General features: G+C 40.0%; 1 protein-coding gene across 2 annotated transcripts in view; it reads right to left on the reverse strand.

Annotated features, from left to right (window-relative positions):
- Nucleotides 1–1,388: 1,388 nt before the first annotated feature.
- oprl1 (opiate receptor-like 1) overlaps nucleotides 1,389–21,838 on the reverse strand; it is a 41,163-nt gene continuing 20,713 nt past the window's right edge. For both annotated transcript variants that reach the window (XM_086025413.1, XM_086025407.1), the window contains 4 exons: nucleotides 18,780–18,867; nucleotides 17,357–17,539; nucleotides 16,139–16,229; nucleotides 1,389–6,234 (listed from right to left, as the gene is read on the reverse strand). In XM_086025413.1, the coding sequence (XP_085881539.1) occupies nucleotides 5,693–6,234; nucleotides 16,139–16,229; nucleotides 17,357–17,539; nucleotides 18,780–18,867 (904 nt within the window). In that variant the 3' untranslated portion in view covers nucleotides 1,389–5,692. The remainder of the gene's footprint in view (nucleotides 6,235–16,138; nucleotides 16,230–17,356; nucleotides 17,540–18,779; nucleotides 18,868–21,838) is intronic.

A 21,838-nucleotide genomic window follows, 5' to 3' on the forward strand; every position in this document is an offset into this window, starting at 1 on the left:
TATCTTTACATATCTATCTATAGTTCTATATATTTACAGTATATCGCTCTCTAGCTCTATACATCTCTATATATCTACATTATAGCTGCACGATATTGGAAAAACATGCGATATGAATGTTGACTATAGCGATATCGATATTATTGCAATATATATCAATTTAACATGTACTTAAAGCCGAAGTCAACCCAAACATATTTTTTTAACGAATATGTTCCCAGCAGACCCACTAGTTGAAACACGGCATTCTGATTACGTTTGCGTTTGTGGAATATGTTAAGCAGCAAAATGCACTCGTGTTTAGCCATCTCTGGGGGCGGCCATTTTGTTTTCTGTCGACTGTAAATGACATCACAACTGCTCACAACGACCAATCGCGGCTCAGATTCAGACAACAGGTCAGAAAACCACACGCCACACACACTGTCTGCCATCTGCCCTGAACAGTCCAAAACGGGATTCATCCGTGAAGAGAACACCTCTCCAACGTGCCAGACGCCATCGAATGTGAGCATTCAAGTCGGTTATGACGACAAACTGGAGTTAGGTCAAGAACCCCATGAGGACGACGAGCATGCAGATGAGCTTCCCTGACACAGTTTCTGTAAAAATTCTTTTGTTATGCAAACCCATTATTACAAGTTTGGTTTTGTTCATTTATGTTGATTAAAATCCATAATAAAATAAAACTAATTACTTATGTTGAGTCAAAAGAGGTCTTTAATTATTCGTTTTTAATTAAAAAGAAACTTTATTCTAACCATCACAATTTTATTCTTAAACATCACTGTTAAAAATGCATTTCCAATTAAGTACAGGCAAAACTGGTTGTCACTTTTAAGTTAAGGTGGGTTGTCGGCATCTGTTGAATTTAACCATTAAAGTAACTTATAAGAAACTAACTTAGTTACTTTTAAAATCAAGTAAACAGTAAATTAACTATGTTACTTTTTCAAGGAAACAGTGGCAACTCTGGTAGTAAAAAAGCGATTGTTTGGCGTATTAAATTAGCGGTTGAACATGATTTTGCGGCAGGGATGGCGCAACACTGGGGCTAGGGGGGTTATAGCCCTGTCAGAAATCTATGTTGCCACAATTAATACTATTTATACTATTTTGCCAGCCGCACCCATTTATCAGTCTAGCCCCACTTTAGCCTCGAGAGGGGAAAAAAATCCTGTTTTGCGGTAGTTTTGTGTTGATATTGATGCACAACGACGTGTTAGAAATATAAAGTAGAATTGAAAGATGTTTGGTAATTCAAGCAATTAGTTGCTTTTTTCCAGAAAAGTAGTGATTTCGGAAATGTGAGGATTCTGCCCAACATCGATGATATCCTGTATGTGTACTTCTTCCATTTGTTCACTGTACAGAAACACTCACGTTCATCAACATCAATCTCTTTATTAATGTCATGTGCAAAAAAATATATACAGTATACAGTTTGAATGTAAGCTTCAGCAAAAAATTCTCCACGTTTTGACAAGCCAGCTAGTATGGCAGCTACCTAGCTGTGCCTGGAGTCATGTGATACAAACAGCTCCGACACATGACCAGGTTTTTACTACAAGTCATTACGTTCTTGTTAAAAATGTGGTCTCACGCAGGGATCGCTTTTAAAGCTTGAGCCCGAAGAACTGTTTTGATGTCATTACTCCAATCAGCTGAGATAATCATACAAAGATACACCAGTGTCTCCTGCACAGCATAAACAGAGAAGCAACACAACATTTTCATAGCGATTATCAAATAGCAACACCAACAATATATGTTTTTCTTCTTACATTTGGATTTTCAACAGTAATTGGCTCAACATTCATGTGGTCTGCAAAATGTAAACGGATGAGAGGAATCAGGTGCACTTAAACCTCCCTTCCTGCTCGGAGAGGCGCAATTTTTTTTTTTTTTTTAATCTACACACTGATAATACCGAGAAACGAGAGATCAGAGGTAAATAATGGTCAGAGCCGTATACCTTTACACAGCTGGTACGAAATATGTACAGAGATTTAACAGGCAGTAAATGAGCGCTCACTGCACCGACAAGGCAGCGTGTGCACCCTCTTGGCATCTCTTTAGCTTTTATTTGTATTTTTTTGCTCAACAACAACAACAACTACAACAACAAAAAGAACAATAAATGTTACATAACAGTGACGTTTAAGGACAAAGAACACTTTCAATAAGTGAAGTGATGCCTTTGAATTGAGTTACAATGCCACACCGCTGTTTATGGCTGGAGTTTGTTTTGTACTCATTTTCATCCACTGGTAGAGGAACTGTATTGTTGCCATGGTTACCTGTAGTTTCATACAAAAGGATGAGTCAGCCAAACAACACACCAGCTTTAACTCAAATGATATTTGTGTCTGTCTTATTTCCGTTATTAATATTTTTTTATTCCTCTTCTTTTTTTTTTTTGCTGAAAGATAAGCACACTATTGTGTCCAACGTCTCCTGACCGTTGCCATGGAGACACCGATGGATGTTAATCCCTGCTAGCTCGTGGGATTCCTCCATGGGCCTGTTTGTCACACAAACGGACAAAGACTCCTCCCACTAGTGGCCATGAAATCAAGAAGCTCAGTTATATGAACTCATTATGCTGGAATCAAACATTAAAGTTCAACTCTAGGAAATGGTCACGTAGAGTAAACCTGACTTTTTTTTCTCCACTTTCCTATTGATTATTTAGCCTACATAATAATTTCAACTAACAGTAATGAAACAATATGTTCAGTATTCCAATACTTAAGGCAAATGCACATTCCTCTCCAAAATGAATCCAAAGAAATCCACCAAACACCACAAGAGGAACAACTGGCGACACAATTACAGATGAAAGTAGAAGTTAACCTTGAAACAGAGTTTTGCTACATGTGCAAGTTTACATTTAAACCAAAACACATTTTAAATCTTTTTTGCTTTAATCTGTCAAGGTTTCAGTCATCTGTGGATTTGGAATACAAATTGTAAAAACAATGCCAATATGAAGAAATTGAACTCTTCTTCAATTGTTAAATTGTGCCCAAACCAATTGTGTCTACACGGTAAATTTCATAGAGTACATTTTACTTTAAAACAGACTATATTTGGTCCCAGTAAACAGTAACATTTGAGAATAAGAATATTCAGCCTAAAATTCTCTGAGTAAAGTTCCTGCCGAATGTTGCACTGAATATTTTACTCGAAATTTTTATTCTGTTTACGGGATCAAATAGAGTCTTTTAGAGTAAAATACACCCTGCGAAATTAATTGTATATCTTAACCTAATGTTAAACAGGTGGGGCCAGTCTGTCTCCTGGGCTGGATTTAAACTACAAGTGACATTGACAAACACAAAAACAGGTGACAAAATCAGATATCCTCAGACCGGAATCCCGACATCAACAAATAGTGTACAAAGATGATACAGGTCAGCTATGTGCCAATGCGAGTGCAGTGTAAACTGACAGTTCAGATCAACGAGGACGTATATACACCCGTGTCTGCCCAAGCAACACAAGAATAAAAAACACCAGCTGTAAATATAAACTACTACAAAAGTGTGGAGGATTGAATATGATTTACATAATCAGTTGAGGCGTGTCCATCATTAAATAAGCAAAATAATTGACACTGGTGGGTGGTGGAGTCATCACTTAAACGAGGGGGATCGGCCCAAGCCAACTTAGTGTTGACAGACACATGTGGAGTTATTTCCATGCAATTCGGGCATCTGAGCATGTGGGTTGTTTCAGGTGTTCTGTAAACGTAAACACAGACGGACTGAATATGTGTCCCTTGAAATGTACGTGCAAATTGATTCCGTAGGTAAAAGAAATCAGAAGGCATTAAATTGAAATTGATTCATTGGACATGTAGTAGTGTGAATCCAGCCCTGGAGATGTGACAGTGATTAAATACATCAGATCATGGAAACATTTTCTTACATCACATCTAAAGTATCAGTCAATGTCAAGCATACTGTATGAGCCCTAAAGGGTATCGGGTGGCCAAAATCAATTTCACCGATTAAGATAGGGGGTTATACTGTACATAAAAACGGAAAACGCAAGTGTCGTAGCTGCAGCTCATCTCTCGCACTAAAGTCCAAAACAGGATACACAGTATTAAAAAAAAGGCAGAAAGTAGGATTGGGATAAATAAACTAAAGATGTGCAGCATGATGATGACACTTTGTGATTTGTGTTTCAGGTTTACTATCATCTTTAAGACACTAAGAAGAGAGCGTGAGTGAGCCCCTTTGTCCCTTGGAGTGGGGTCCGAGCTTGGTCACCCCCTTCTCCCGCGTTGCTCTCCAATGAGACCCAGAACCCAACCCTCAAAAGTGACCCTTGACCCGACCAACTGCAACACAGCATTTCCATGCAGCATTCACAAAGCACCTGCGAAAATGCTGGGCTTGTATCATTCGTGTCTCGTACACCCAAAAATCCAGATTGGGAACAATGTAAATGTTCAGTTAGAAGCCCCAAGTTGTATGGGCTGATGTTGCATTCCAGAAAACAAGGAAAAAAGGATCTTGAGGTATCCGAGTGTTCCAAATGTTCCATGTAAAGCAAATATAAACAAAAGACGACGGAAAGCGCATAATTGAGTAACACATTTTTTATATCTACATATTTTACCAAATGACTGCATGCAGAGAGAATATAGCAACATATGTTAACACCAAATTCCGTGCAGAACAGGTTGCTATTAATGACAATATCCAGTCGAAGCAATTAATACAAAGAAAGAGTTTATATAGCTTTTTACATTTGCAGTATGCGTTATGACAAAGCACTGCACTTCAATAAATTCCCCAACTTTGGTTTTCGACCAGCATTTTCCCAGTGGAAGGTGAAACCTCGGAATTGCCAGTTTTCTGGAATGCAGCATAATATTTGCTTCAACTTGGTGAATTCTAAAGTGATTCTAACCAAGTCACACTTAATAGGACCCATACACACATAGCGTATGTTGACAACCAATCTAAAATCTCCATTTAAGGCTTGATCACATGAATCTGGTTGACCCATTTGTGATTAAAGAGGGGGGACTTTATACACATCGATGGCCTGTAAAAATGACTTTGAAATATACACTAAACCATCATGTTCATCCATCCTTTCACAAGCCCAAAGCGATTATATCTGCGGTCCTTTCACCTCCACTGTCAATATACAATCTTCTTAAAAGCACCAAATTAGTGGTAAGAACGTCTTCTCCATTCAGGTCCAGTCTTTGTCTCGCTGACTAGACATGCAATCAGTGGGTCTTGTTAGCAAGGGAATTGGTTTTAAAAATAAACCCTAAATAGGGTTTATCGCCTGACACATGCGCTAATCTTCCTAAAGTCGTGGCTCATTCCAAGAATCAGGATGAAAACACTCTCAAACGAAGCGCCGCCTTCGCTCCAAATGGCCGCCATACTGTCGACTCTATTCCGGTTCTTGTCAACCCGCGCCTTTTTCCGGTCATACGGTCCTCCCAACTCAAGACGTTTTCTCAGATTCTTTTCCCTTCTGCGCCATCGTCCTCGTCAGACTCCCCCCCACCCCAGGCCAGTCGTATAGTTGGGGGGCGGGGGGGCTCGTGCCGCTAGAGAGCTGTAATCTGAGTCAGTTCTGTGTTGGAGTTCCCCGTTCCCGGTGTATCTCCCATCTGTGGGGGATCTACCCCCACCAGTGGAAGCTCCACGCCTAGTCACGCGGGATTGGGAGTCCCGCCGGGCCCGCCGCCGTCGGCCTTGCAGCTGTAGGCGGCCGCCACCTCCCGGGCGATGCTCCTCATTCGGCCCGACTGCTGGGTGTCCAGACGGAACGGCGAAGGTTGGCAGAACTCCCGGAAGCAGCGCTTGAAGTTCTCATCCAGGAAGGCGTAGAGAACGGGGTTGAGGCTGCTGTTAACGTACCCCAGAGCGATGCAGAAGTGCATCAGCACCAAGGTGGACAAACTGCTCAGATTGAAGCTCAGCGACTGGGCCAGGACCATGATCTGGATGGGGGTCCAGCACACCACAAACACCGCCACCACCACCAGAACCATCCTGGTGATACGCCGCAGGTTGCGGTCCTTCTCCTTTGAGCCCGACAGGATGCGGACGCTGCGGAGGCGCTTGACCATCAGGCTGTAGCAGACGCTGATGATGGCCACGGGAATGAGGAAGGAGAAGAGGAACACGCAAGTGCCAAAGACGGGATCCCAGTGACTGCGTGGTTCAGGTAGGCCGATGATGCACTCCACACCTGAATTCGGGAAAGAATGAAAAAAAAAAATCATCAATATTTATGGAATTTCATCAATTCAACATGTTGGAACTTTTTGTGAGTTGACAGAAATGTGTATTCTTGTGTGCTCTGGATATCACTCAAAATCAAGATGTCATTTGTACACACAAAAACATCACACGTGACCTCGTGTCGACCTCAAACATCATGTGCTGAGTTACAAGGAACATACAGAGTTCTTCTTTGAAGACTGTTCAGTGCTGTTCAAGTGCAGTGCTATTCTCTTTATTAAAAACACTTACATTTCACTGTATATTAACTTACAAGCTTGATCGTGGAATGAATAAAACTCTTAAAGGAGGTTAACCCCATTTTTTTTTCAAAACAATAATATGTTCCATGCAATCCCACTAGTCTAGAGACGGCATTCTGATTAATATTACGTTTGTGGAATATGATTTAAGCAGCAAAATCCACCCGGTTTCGTCTATCTCAGCCGGCGGCCATTTTGCCGCTTTCTGTCAACTGAATATGACGCCACTGTTGCTCAGGGCTCAGGTAACAACCAATTGTGGCTCAGCTTCAGAAAACAGGTCAGCCGACAGAAAACAGGTTCAGTCGACAGAAAATGACAAAATGGCCACTCCCTGAGATGGGTAAAAATGTGTGGATTTTGCCGCTTATCTCATATTCTACAAACGAAATATGGGGATTTTTTATTTTTCATTTTTTTTTTTTTGGAGTTTGTTGAATTCGGCGGAAACGCTAACGGAAGCCTGTTTAAAATGCTAGTCTGACCGGCCTATGGGCGATAACTATTTGGTCCAGCCGGACAAAATGGCGGATAAATGGACGGCGGAACGGTACCCCGGCTGTAGGCTGGAATGACGGCGTCAGATCCGAAAACACTTTTGAGCAGGTTTATTGGAAGGGAAACATACCACGCGTGTGCTTTGACACAATTGATTGTGAGTTAAATATTGGCTCATAAACACAATCAAATCCTTCTTTGTAATGCAGAAAATGTGGGTGTTATTTGCATACATTAAGAGTACATAACAAATGCAAATGACACAAGTGATTTGGCAGCGATGCTAATATTACAAGGCGGATGAAAAGAAAAGGATGGGAATATATGCATGTGTAATGGCACTTGATGGCGGAGGGACAAAAAGATGACGCGTGCGTCGAGGGACCATGACAGAAGATGAGACGCCCGCTTTATTGCTTTTAATTAGAGGCTGCAGTCTGAGACTAATGTGTCTGAGGCTACAGACTGATAAGGAGAAATAGGAGAGTGACACACAGACAGAGCAGACCTTAACCAAGGCACTTGTCACCTGTGGAATCAATAACTGGTTAACTATCTATCACATCTAAGATGTCAAAAGCTAAAAGGAGGTCACCCGGATCACGATGGATCAAAGTGTAACTCAAAGGTAACAATTATTTGACTGAATAAATCATGGGCTGCGAGGCGGTAACGCCCCTCTCCAGTCCTATATGGAACCTCTCATACTGGATGTAAGCACAACAAATGAGCTGAAATGTGTTATTGGGATGAGTTACTGATTTACTTACGGTAGTTCACAAAACATTCAAGACTTTTTAGGCGTTGACGTCTGTAAACGTGTTTCCAGCCTCGTTTTCTTTGATACGTCAGGCTTAAGCGATGCTTCCTTCCATCATGTGTCACGTCTCCCTGGTATGATTGCCTTCTCTCATTTTCTTTGTTTTTCCTCACACTTTAGACATTTCGTAGATACTTTGATCTGTCATCCGGTATTTCGTTGTAATCTCATTATTTTCATTTTCTGACAGCTCATCGATGCACTGACTTCAATAATGTGCAACTACGAGCGCATGCTCTACGGAGGACCAAAACTGCCAAAATCAAAAATATATTAAAAGTGAAAATAAAAACAAACATAAAAAAATATATAACTGAAAAAAAAGATATAAATGAATTCATATCAAACTGTATTTGTATATTTATTTTTGTATCTATTTCCACATTTATTTTGCGACTTATTTTTAGTTTTTAAATCTTTTTTTTAAATGTTTGTATTCATTTCTTATTTCATTTTGTACTGCCAAAATAAAAAATATATGGAATAAGAACAACAAAATATATATAGTACAAAATACAACTAAAAAATAAATAAATAAAAAAAAGATTTAAAAATTTAAATTAAATAGCTCAATAAATGTGGAAAAATAATAAAATGATAAATACAAAAATAAATATATAAATGCAGTTAAATATCAATTCATTTACATTTTATTAAATTTTTTAAAATATTTGTTTTATTTTCACTTTTATTTATTTTTTACTTTGGCAGTTCCGGTAATGCTCAAGTTCCATAATGCTCAAGATGATAATAACAATGATAACAATAATACATTTTCTCATAGATTATTGTACTACTTATTTCAACATGTTTATCAACAATCTAAAATGGTAAAAACGTTGGATTTTGAACAGGCACAATCACTGAGCGAGTTCAGCAAGAATGAACAAAATCAAATGAGTTTGTGTTTTTTTTCCCCGTTTGTTTATATCATGTCTTCCAAACAGCTTATCCTGTACAGGGTCGCGGGGAGGTGCTGGAGCCTATCCCAGCCGACAATGGGCGAAAGGCAAACTACACCCCGTAATCGTCGCCAGCCAGTTGCAGGGCACACACACAGACACCGTCACTGAGCGGGAACCGATCCCACGCTGCCCGCACACAACTCAGGCGTGTGTACCATTACACTATCAGTGACTCCCCGTTAGTTTATTTATTTATTTTTTTTTACACAAATTCAATGCAGTCTAAATCATACCATCAATAGAGTTGGCAAATTGTTTATACTGACAGCGAACAAGTTATTTTCACACTTTTAAGACAGTTTCATCAAACTCTGCTTGTACGGTTGATAAAGGTTTAACCCTGAAATAAATTCTATTTCCATGTGTTCTTTTCCACATGTTCCCTGCACACAACGAGGAAGTGCACAGTACACTTTGATTCATCCATTCAATTAATTACATTTTACTCATCAGCTACATCAGCTTTAAGCCTGCTTGCAGGAAGTTCAGTTCAGGATGTTGAATACCAGCAGAAGAAAAGGTCATGTACTTGATAGCTTTTAGTGGCAATCATTCTTTGTGACTGTCTCACCTTCCCAAATGTTAATTGTCCCCTTCCACTCTATCTCTTCCACCAATCACTGCGTTACTGTGCATTGCCATTGTTGTAGGATGCATTTTTGGCCTGAATGGGCATTCATTAACTCAAGGCTCAAAGTCACTTTTTTTTCACCAATTGTGACAATACTGCACACAAGACACTCACACACAAATGTTAAATATTTTAGATTGCAGAAAAAAAAATGATTAGACACAATTTGGTGATGGCTAAATTCAATTCATTAAATATTACCATTATACTGTGTTCAACCATTATATCACTTTGCGCAGAAAACTGATATTGCCTACTATGTTATAGGTCAGGAACGCTACATGAATTAAAATGTCATTTTAAATCTCCTGTGAGCCAGATGAGGTGGCTCGGGCATCTGGTGTGAATGCCTTCTGGACGCCTAACTGGTGATATGTTCTGGTCAAGTCTTGCCTGGGAGGCCCCGGAGATGACGCAGAACATGCGTCTTGGGATCTCCCTGATATAGCTGGACGAAGTGGCTGGGGAAAGGAAAAGTTGGGCTTTCCTGCCCACAACTTGACTCCAGATAAGCGAAAGAAGATGGATGGATGGATCCATTTTGGTTGTTTATAAAGGCAACCTCATAAAACTCATAACCAAAATACTTAACTGTACTGTATTTCATGTGTATAGATGTGCAATGATGTGATTTGTTTGAGTATGTTTCCATAATAACCCCATTAACGGTAATGTTTCAGCCTTAGTACATTCAGTGTCAACTGAATGGATACTAAAAGCAAACAAGGTGATGTCACTGCCAACACATTTCTGGATTAATGGATCGGTACAAGCTTCTATTAGGGACACCAATGATGCTGCATCACCTCCTTCCTGCCAACATGTACTCGGGCATGGCTGTTCACCCCAATTACTGGGTAGTGTTTCCTGTCAAATGTCCCGAAGATGCCCTGCCATCCTACAAGGAAACATTACCACACTAAAGATCTAAACCGGTTTCTTTTGGTCGCGAACTGTGTCTTCATGTGTTGACATTAATTTCAAACTATTTTTGCCAAATCAAAAAAAAAAGAGTTGACATGACATCAGTGTAATATTTTCAAACAATGCAAGTAATTTGAACCAGTTGACAAGAAAAGATTGACTGCAGCTTTTTTTTTTTTTTTTTTTTTGCTTATTTCATATGCACAGTTATGGAATTTGGCAGACATGCTGGTCACTCCAGCGGACTAAGGGCGTTTTTCTATTACATGCCCCAGGCACACCTGACAATCTGATGTCTGAAAGTAGACTCAACATTACGCATTCTGGAAGCAGGTCTAAGCTGTGGCGCAGGTAGTGTAACCCTCTGAATCATTGTAGAAATTAATTGATTGAACCCATTATTATGATTACCATTTTTTACATTAATTGATTAATTAAAAAAAAGGACAAATTAATCAATCACCAAAATAATCTTAAATTGCAACAGTCCTATAATTTCAGTACAAGATTACTGGTGATTAGGTCACTGTCCCACCATATCCAGCAACTGTGATGAAAAAAAAGGTCACTAGTTATGTCTTCCAGAACCATGATTCCATTTTTCAAAATGAACATGTATGAATAAATATATCGAAGAATCTTGATAATGTTGTGTTTGTGGTGATCAGTGTGCGTCTGTCTGATGTTCTATTCTTACTGCTTTGCTGTCCTTCCTTCCTCTGCTCTGGGGGGCGACGCTACAGTCGTCCATTTTCTTAATGAGCTTGGAGGCAAAATCCACAAATTCTGCCAAGCAATAAGTGCCGTATAACCTTTAGATTTGTGTTGGCGCACCTGCTCGCCCTGTAAAATGTCTGTTACTGCAACTAGTTTCACAATGAACAACATACCCCCAAACCCCTCCAAAAACACATAAAAGATAAAACAGATCCTGTTGGGCCTCCACTTATGTCAATTCTATGTCATAGAAGAGCCTTTCCAACAAAACAAAAACATTTAGCATTGTACTATGTTGATTTTGCATTACAGAAGAACCACAGCTAGGGAATTCCTAGTTTAGTACTTCACCGTTTCACTTCTTTTGTTGATAGTGCACATCACAAAATGGTTGAAAGCTGCTAAACAACTGAGACAGAAGAAGCTATGTATGTCTGTGAATCTTTGTGGTTGTGAATTTTAATCACAATAATAATAATAATCCACAGTGAATCGGCACCCAAACTTGAATTGTGTCTTCAATATGTTATGCCACAATCCTTTTCAGTTAAGTGTTTTTTTGCATAATCCTGCAAACTAACAAACAGGAAAATTCACATGCACACAAACAAATCTAAACATAAATAAACCCCTGTGAAAGTGGATCTCTTACATTCATTTGCAAAGCTAATAAAGATGATGAATTTGATAACCAGATCGAGTGTAGTGTCTATGACTTAACCGCACCCATTCAACCATTCCCCCAAAATATATTTTTGTTATTGAATGAAATCAATAATAATAATAATAGTAATAGTAATAATAATAATAATAATAATAATAATAATAATAATAATACTAATAATAGTAATAGTAATAATAATAATAATAATAATAATAATAGTAATAATAATAATCGTGATGATGATGATGATGATACTGGAGTACATGGAGTACACCAAGGTCTCTGTCAAACAAGCAATATTCCTTTTAAAGTTATCTGAGCTGTTGTTGCCATGGTAACAGCCACCGTATTGTGATGCAAAAGGATCCTGACTGGTCATTACATGGTTGACTTGCTGGAATTGCTAAAATTGCTTGCTAAAATTTTCATCTCGTAGTTGCAAACAAAAACAAAATATGGTTTACTGATTCTAATTTGGAGGCTACAAAAGTTTAAGTTAGCACATCGGCACATTGCAGCATGAGGACGTGATTTGTGAGAGTGAAACCTACCACAGAATCATTAGCTTTAATTAAGCTCAGAGCAGGGGCGTAGCAAGACATTTTTCAGTGGGCTGGCCAGGGTAGGTGGCCATATGTGTACGCACACATCATTCACATTTTTGTAAACCATCTCTGTAAGCGAGAAGCCATTGTTTATCATACCATCCACAGTCAGGATTTCATAATAAATTTCAAAGATATACCACTGCCATCACCATCTTCCTTGATCTGATGCAGCTTTTGATACCATTTCTCACACCATCCTCCTGAACACACTCAATATGATTGGAATTACACACACCCTTCAACGGTTAAGTTCTTATGTGTCTGGCTGCACCCATGAATGAAAACATTCAAATGCTATCCGTTGCATTTTTGTTCTGGAGTCCCCCAGGGCTCTGTCTTGAGCCCTCTCCTCTTCATAATCTACATTCTTACCTCTTGGCCATACTTCCTGTAAATTCTATTGTCAACTGTTATGCGGATGACACCCAGCTCTCACTAGACCCACTGCCATACCTCCTTCTCCCCGCAATACTGACTGTTCTCTGAACTTAAACCTTGGTTCTCATCCAACGTTCCACGACTCAAAAGTGATCAAACCAAACCCGACCTCCATAACACACTCATTAACCCCCTTTAAACCTAAACTCAAAAACACCTATTCTGCACTGCTTATTTACTTTAATGCTGCCCATATTATTTGCCCTTTTAATTGAGGTTTTATATTCTGTTGTTTTTATTTTAATGCTTGTTTTCTTTTAATTATATTTGTACGGTAGCCTCGAGTGCCTATAAAGAAAATAAATTATTGTATAGATTACAGAAACTTGCTCAACACCACCACAAAACTCAGCGCCTACTTCAGAGGGGGATATCAATTAACGCATAGGACCGTACACACTGACAAGGCAAAACTTCACCAACAAAGACTTTTTTTTCTAAATCAGATTTTTCTTAAGTTGATTATGTGGATTAATGTTAAATGATGCATTCAAAAGGACAAGATAGCTCAGCAGGTGGCGTGATCACAGGATTATGGGCGGCTTGCCATTCTGTCAGCAGGCCAGCTAGCAAAACAGGACCTCCTCTCGGGAAGTTATTGGGCCTCATGCAGAGCAGCAGAACACCACCAACAACACCATGTGCACACATACATGCACACGCACAAACACACGCACGGAATCTACGGTGAATCCAAGTTAGAAGCTTTTTAAAATTCCATTTAGTGCATCACTGAGGCCGCTGTGTGTGGCCATGTGTTTGAAATATGGCTTGTGCCTGTTTGACCACAGGTTCAATTTTCTTAACTAGAAAGGCACTCCTGGACTCAGCTGGAAAAGCTAACCTCTGCATTGCTTATAATTAGTGCATTTGTGAGTGTTTGTGTGTGGGTGTGCGGGGGTGTGTTTGTTTGTGTGCGTGTGTTTGAGTGTGTTTGTTTCAGGGGGGGATTATAACTTCCGCCTTCCCAACTAAGCCCCCTGGCACCCCTTCACCACCCCAGGTAAAACAGTCTAGAGCCGCCACTGCTTACTGGATATTATAAATAAGCTCCTTAACCGACTTGAGGGTGTGTATAATGTTATTAGCATCAGATGTTTTAGCAGCAAAGCTAGCGTCTCCACTGCAGATTTCTTGGTCGATGTGCTTAATTTCATTGCTTCCTTAATTCTTCTTTACACTTTGTTTTGGCATAACGGCTGTATTTCTCTTGAAGTAGTCATCAATATTCATTCCAAAACACGTTATAGTTTAGATAGCCACACGGAATGTTAATCAGTTGAAAGGTTTGTTAGAGCTCGGGACCGTGCTTACTATACGGCCGCCATTTTGGAGTTCAACCCCACCGTTACTCTTTTTCAATGTAAAATGTGTGCCTTGTCTTAGTAAAGGTTGAGAATGACTATGTTATTTGAAGATGGCAAGATTGTTTATGTTGAGGCACGTTTTGAAAAAAATTGTACCTTATCGAAACCTCCTCTCAATTGGTGCACCCCCTGAAATATTACTTTAGCTTTCTCATGACATAGAAAAGGTTGGAAACAGAGTCACAAGTGAAAAGAATATCCAGGAAGTGACAAAAGGAAAACAAATATTTGCAGAAAGCAAGCACAAAGTTCATTCACACTTAAGATCTTTGGAGAGTGTCATCGTCGTGGAAGAGGACTGGCAGCGGCAGTCAAGTTTGACTGGAGTGGAGCGTTTGTGCGTTAGGCTAATAGACATCTCATTAAATGAAATGGAGTTCACCGGAGCATCAAAGCGGGTGCGGCACTAAAACCATTGCGGCTGACATGATTGAACTGTTCAACTGCTTTTAGAGGCAATCAAAGAACAGATAAACTGACTCGCGATTAAAGTGTCATGTGTAGAAACTTATTACACGGGTGTTTATGAGGCAAAATGATGACTCATCAATGGCGCTCATCTGAGGGTTTTCTTGCTTATTTACTACTCAGCAGTGGTTAGTATTCGTCTATGCTTTCGTTCATCTATATGTCGGTCCGAGTCAGCCAAAATGTGTCGAGAACGGACTTTACCGGTACCATGTCACACGCAGGTGCCCCACTCCTGACTCGCAGCCAAACAAATAAACACAGAAAAATAAAACAGTGTTGTATACCTTTCTGTCCCGCAGATGCAATGACGTGCCCCATTTTGTTTTTATTTCATAGATCACCACACCGTGCGTATGTGTGTGCCTGTTGTTTTTATTTGATATTTTTCTTTATTTGGTGGCGTACCTGCTTGTGCGGCGCCTGCGTGTGGTGTGAAAATTATGTTCTTGATGCTGATTGGCTGTTGCAATTGCACTGATGTTGCTGAATTTCGTAGAATTTTTTAATATTAAAAAAAACACAATTGGATGAATCCGCGGGTGCCAGACCTCGAGTATGCGGGGATTTGCTAAATCAGAAGTTACTCTGTACTTTTTCCATTGAATACTCATATTCTTACTCATGTAATTATTTGGAGGACTACCTTTAACTTTTACTTGAGCTTAGAGGGTGGATTTTGCTGTTTAACTCATATTCCACAAACGCAACATTAATCAAAATGCTGTGTTTTGACGAGTGAAGGCACATAGAACATATTATTGCTAAGAATATTTTTGGGTTGACCTCCTCTTTAAGTAGGGAACAATTTACTCCACTTCCACCTGCACTGCATTATGGAATTTAGATTAAAACACAATTGCTACAGTGAAGAAGTTACACATTTTCAATTCTTTGTGGACCAATCAATGGACATAAGTGCATCTAACTCCAACATTACCCAAACATCTGTAAAAATAAAGGCTTCCTCTCAAATTAACACCTTACTTCAAATTAACACCCGGTACTCATTGCAGTTACGTAAGTAAATGCCATCCAACGCTTAACCGCACACCCAAAAATTGAAATATGGGGTGTTACTCAGTTTCGTAAATGATACAAATCGTGCCAGATGTTGTTTAAATGCCACAGTGCGAGAATTCATAACATCGACCGTGACGAGTCACTTTGCTGGCATATAACTTGACTGATCATAAATCGCATGTGTCGAGCCCATTAGTGAGATGCTGTGCCATAAAAGATGTAAAAAGTGAAAGCAAGCACATTTGGAAAGAAGCTCATGCATACTGCAGATCCGCAGGGTCCTACTAAAAGATAGCTTCGAGCCTTTTTTGTTCCCATGAACCTTCTTCAGTAATGGATAATGAAAAATAAATGCTGTCTGGCACCGTTTCACCACTGTGTATTGTTTTGCATATTAATCTGAGATGAATATATACCAGCTCATGGATACTGCATATGGAAAATACAGGATGCATGTACTGTAAATACAATACACTCGTTACTCACTGTTATGCTCTTGCTCAACCTCAACGTTCCCCATCACCATGGCCGGAACTCCAAAGGCTGAGGCCAACACCCACACGCAGATATTCACCACCTGAACAAAAATGACAAGTAATTAGTTTTCAAGTAGCAAGGCAAAGGGCTCAATTATAATAGCTCGATAAGCCAATGAAAGCCGCCCCCGATGGGTTGTCTGAATGGCGACTGAATGGCGGTGTTGTGACCGTGGGGAGAGCGCTGACCGGAAAAGGAAGTGAGAATGTCACAGTCATTTAATTACAAAAACAAAAACAACGCCATGCGATAAATGTATTTACATAATATTTTCTGATTGAATCATTGCTCTGTATTCAATATAAAATAAATTCTAAAGGAAGAAAAACAGAACCATCTGTCAGATTTGCTGCAGCTATAGAGCAGTGTTGCCACTGGAAACTTGGCTGGACACTGTTTAGCTTAATGTCCAATTACAATTTAGTGCCCTTCTGAAAAAAAAAAATTCAACACAGTGATAACAGAAACATTAGAGAGAAAGTCAACCCAAATATTTATTTTCAAGAATATGTTCTATCCAAGCCCACTAGTTGAAACAAGACATTCTGATAAATATTGCATTTGTGGAATAAGAGTTAATCTACCCGTTTTTGTCCATGTCTGGGGGCGCCAATTTTATCACTTCTGTTGACTGAAAATGACTACTCATTTTAGTAGTACTCAACTACTCAGGTTTTAGGTAACGACCAATCACGGCTGAGCTGTTTTTATTGCCTGAGTAGTTGTGATGTCACATTCAGTTGACAGAAATGACAAAATGGCCTCCTCCGGAGAAGGCTAAAAACGGATAGATTTTGCTGCTTAACTCATATTCCACAAACGCAATATTAATCAAAATGCCGTGTTTCAACTAGTGGGCCTGCTGGGAACATATTCTTGAAAAAAACATGTTTGGGTTGATCTCCCTTTTAACTTTGTTTTTTGGGATAGGCTCAAAGAGGATAAATGGTAGAACGTGGATTGGGGGATGGATGCAATGACATTATCAAGGAAAAAGAATATTAGATTATTCTTTTCATGCATATGCAGACTGGGACACATGGGAGGCGGGGGATTCTGTTAAAACCAGAATTGCAGTGTAACTACAGCCTGGTGCTTCATCACTCACAGTTCCATTTGCATTTTGTTTATATTCGGTCGTGTTGGTATGCTAAGCACACGTTTTACCTTGGCCTTGTGAGGTGTCCTCATGTCCAGAGCTTTGACGGGGTGGCAGACAGCCACATACCTGTCCATGCTCATCACTGTCAGCGTGAAGGTACTGGTGAACATGTTGTAATAGTCGATGGATACGACCGCCTTGCACAAGGCGTTGCCAAACGGCCAAAAGCCCAGGAACACGTCAGTGCCCTGGAAATATTCCCAAATTAAAAAATGAGCATGTGGCGCTCCCATCTAAACTCAAGCGCTTCCATGGAGAGTTCATGATTTAGTCAAGTGGAGCGTGAAACCGCTTCACCTTTCGCTCACGCCGCTAATTGATCCTTACACAGATTAGACATCATTTGCACATTAATTAAAAATGTAAATAATCATTTGGCCTTGATCATTTTTGAGAAAAGATAGTTTGAGGTCACTGATTGTCTTTGTCAGAGAGATCGCACACACAACTTGTTCGATGAATGTATTGTGAGTGAAGGAGGGTACCTAGAAATGTATTCATTATAATGAATAATAATAAGAATAATGGTACTTTATAATGTTGTACTGTAACACACACAGTACTGCAATTGGCTGGCAACTAGTTCAGGGCGTACCTCGCCTACTGCCTGAAGACAGCTGCGATCGCCTCCGGCACGCCCGCGACCCTCGCGAGGATAAGCGATTTGAATAATGGATTGATGGAACACACAGTAACGACACAATTAAATAAAACTTCAATAAATTAACCGTTATTGCCACATTTCAAGTACATGAAGAAAAGGTCAGCCCTCAGTATGCTAAGTAATATTAGTCAAATGTGTGGTTTGTGGTCAAATAGCCGTTGCTTAGAGCGTTATGTCGCCGCATAGCTGACATGAACTGTGCTTTTGTTGTTGCAAGTCACGTTCCCCTTGCCATGTCGTGCTCCTTTTAGGGCAGAATGTTTTGTTTTCCTGGTGTTTCTTTGTTGCTTTAATTCTTATTTTGTGTCTTTGTTTAAGTTAGCATTTGCATTTTTTTCGGTGTCTTGTCTTTGTGTTTGTGAAAATACATTCTTTTTCGGGGAGGAAGATTCATTCTGGATTACCTCCCTGCTTCCCTGCACTTGGGTCCTCCAGTTTTTGCCACACTCCGCAACGCAACCTCGTCTAGCTGCCATTGTGACAAAAGAAGCTGTACGTTAGCCCATCTGTGGCATTTTGAACTCTTTGTTAACATTAGCTCAGCCGACTAAAGTGAAGTTATGTGTGGCTGTTTTAAGTACACAACGATAATTCTCTTTGCTTTATGTTTAGTTGGACCGTAAACGTCAAATGAGAGTGGCATTAAAAAGCTTGAAGCCTCGCTTTTGAAGAATTGTTCACTGTGTGCCAAACTGCTGCTCGTTTAGATATTTCACTCTATTAAAATGTTGATTTTGACAATTTGGAATTGACAAAGTTCTTACCTGGAATGGTAAAGTGGCGAGGAATAAAGAGTCAGCCAGAGCCAGATTGAAGATGTAGATGTTGGTGGCCGTCTTCATCTTAGTGTACCTATAGGCACACACACACACACGCACGCACATCCAGATATAAACAGTTTCAGTTAGTCTGCATTACAAATAGAAGCATGGTGATGATGTTGTATTAAACTTCACAAAGGTACGCTGTCTGCTGTTTGTAGTGGCGGGCGGGGGCACTCTAATCACACCTTGCAGCTTTGGAATTCGTTTAAAGCATCACTCTAAGCCAGCCGGTCCTGGTATCACTGGACTGACTTGGACCTTTTCAAGTGTTATCAATTTGAGTGATGGAACAAGCGGCAGACAAGTTCAAATAGTAACAACTGGAGCAGTTTTGTTCGAATCCACAAACGCAACTTGAGGATTGGCATGTAAATCGGCATGGCTAGACTGGCCGGTGTGAGACGGCTGTTTTGGAGAGGAGAGAAATTACACACTTAACATTTGCCTTTTTTCAGCGTACAAAAGGATTCTACACGAGTGCAGACATCCAGTTATTTCCTAATTTATTTCTATGTAGAAATTGGGTATAAAAAAAACACGTCATGATTGTAATCGACTCCAGTGTTTGCACAAATCAGACCTTTGGACTGATAATGAGCCACAAAGTGGCGCGGTCAGAAAATCGGATGTGGGTAGAAAATTAACCCAGTTATTTCAATATCATCTACCATCCCACACAAATATGATTGTGATTTAACCTGTAACCCACAAACGAACACAAAAATGCAATAAACCTAACCACAAAATACCGGCCAACAATACTGTTAAGTGACATCACAGACCGTCTGTTTTCTGAAGCTAAGCTATGATTGGTTGTTATCTGAGGCCTGAGGGTGTATGATGTCATTTTCATTGTCATTTTCAGTCGACAGAAGTGACAAAATGGCCGCCCCCTGGGGTGGATTTTGCTGCTTGACTCATACTTTGTATTAATCATATTGCCTTGTTTTAGTGGGCCTGCATAGAACACATTCTTAAAAAAAATTTTTTTTCTTGACTACCACATTAAGTTTACTTTCTTTTTAGCTGACGCTGCGCTTGTTAACTTCACTGCGCCATCCCTTGTGCAATCGGTGTTTAAACTTTCCTCAATCACAAGTTCCTCGGTTGCAGCTTTCCCAGTCGATCTTCAAGCCGACTCCCGCGTTTCGTTTCCTCTTCTCTCCATTAAAGTTGGAGGGAGGAACCAGGATGAAAGGAATTTGCAATCTGATGACTCTTTCATCCGGCGTGCTGTTCCCTTTCAAATATTAATCATCACTTTGAATTATTCACACTCTGCAGTCAGCGCTGTGTTGGCTCGTCACTGCATGAATGGAAAATATACTGTCAGAGGATCTATTAACTTTTGGGGGGCTTTTATTTTAAACACAGCACTGCATTAGGGTAATTAAAGATGATTGTTTAGTTTTCTTTCACACACCAAATTCTCCAGTCTAACAAATGCAAAGGGGCATTCTTTAGCAGAGACTATCTGGTGACACTAAAATAGAGCAGACAAATACCAACAACATATTCTCGAATGCATGGAGTCATGCCCTTCCTCACGTCTCACATCAAAACCACCACAAACTGCATAAGGGGAACAAGTGATAGTTTTGGGTGGCCAATGAGGAGTTACTGTACGGTCAGGGATATTTAAAAGTTCTTCAACTCCACACTCATCCTCATATTCGTGAATGGACTGACTTTCAGCACTGTGGTGCAGTTGTGCTGAAACAGAAAAACCTTCCAGCAACTGCATCCCAAAGTTGGTAGCACGAGATTTATGCACAAGGTCGTCCAAGTGGCATGATTTATTGATTCTTTTGAAATTAAATGAAGGAGGGTGTCATGATCTGTGTTTGTGTTGACTTTGATTAGATTTGATTTCGTTCTGTTTTCTTTTCTGTTATTCTGTGTGCTCCTGGGTCATGACTTGTCAGTTCATTATGCTTTCGTTTCCACCTCTCCTCATCAGCCCTGTTCCTTGGGTCAACCAGTCAGCTCCCTCCAGCTAATCGTGTCTTGTCCAAGTCTTTCTCTTTGTCTCGTCATTTTGTTTGCATTTAGCTCACTGCATTCTTTCAATCTGTGTCAGTTCATTAGTGTATTTTAATTATTATATATGAATGCTGGATAAGGCACTGGCACTAGTGTATTGGTTCACATTCATGGACATAGTCCAGGTTTGGTTCCCAGTCAGTGCCCCAATACCCAGCCACTGAAAATTTCAGGTGTTCATCGCAAAGCTTGATGAATATAATTAAAAAAGTAGGTGTAGGTGTTTGGAGGTGAGCAGCTTATTGTCTAACAGTCATGGCTACTAGCCTACAACATATAACAAATAGGATGAGCAGATATTCTCATTCGCCTGTGACTGACTACTGTTTCCACTGTGGCCAAAGTACCAGGTAGTTTGAATGAAGTTGAAGTGATATTTTGCCTGAAAGGAGGCACGTATGACAGAAGGTGAGCAGATGCTTTTACTCTCCTGCTCTCCAGCTTTTACCTCCACATCCTTTTTACACTTTGACAAGAAAGCTCATAAAGACTGTTTAGTTCTACACCTTGAGCCCTTTCATACCATGTCCCCTTGATGACAACCACAAAGCCAATTCAGTGAGCGTCCGCTGCCTGCGCACTTATCGCAACCCTCCTTGATGTCACCACATCAACTCTTTCCTTCAAGAGTCTCAGTAAGACACTCACATGGCCTACCTTGATCTCTGCACAGATGGAGGGATTATCGTAGCGTACCGATGTCATGTAGCTGGATGTCTAACAAAGCGTTCACCAGCTCTTTCTGAAGGCTTACGCGCAGAGAAGCACATAATGTTTGTCAAATCCCAACATCACCGGCATAATCTACTGTTAATTGTTCAGGGGACTTCTCAACCCATGTCACGTCAAATAATGTGAATTATGTACTGTACGCTTTGTTAACTGAATCTTCATAAGACTTTCAATAATCTTCAATGTTTACAAAAACATTATTAGTTGAAATTAAAAAAAAAAAA

The sequence above is a fragment of the Filicampus tigris genome, chromosome 1, assembly GCF_054856515.1.
Source record: "Filicampus tigris isolate MCC_2025a chromosome 1, RoL_Ftig_1.0, whole genome shotgun sequence".
Taxonomy (NCBI): Eukaryota; Metazoa; Chordata; class Actinopteri; order Syngnathiformes; family Syngnathidae; genus Filicampus; species Filicampus tigris.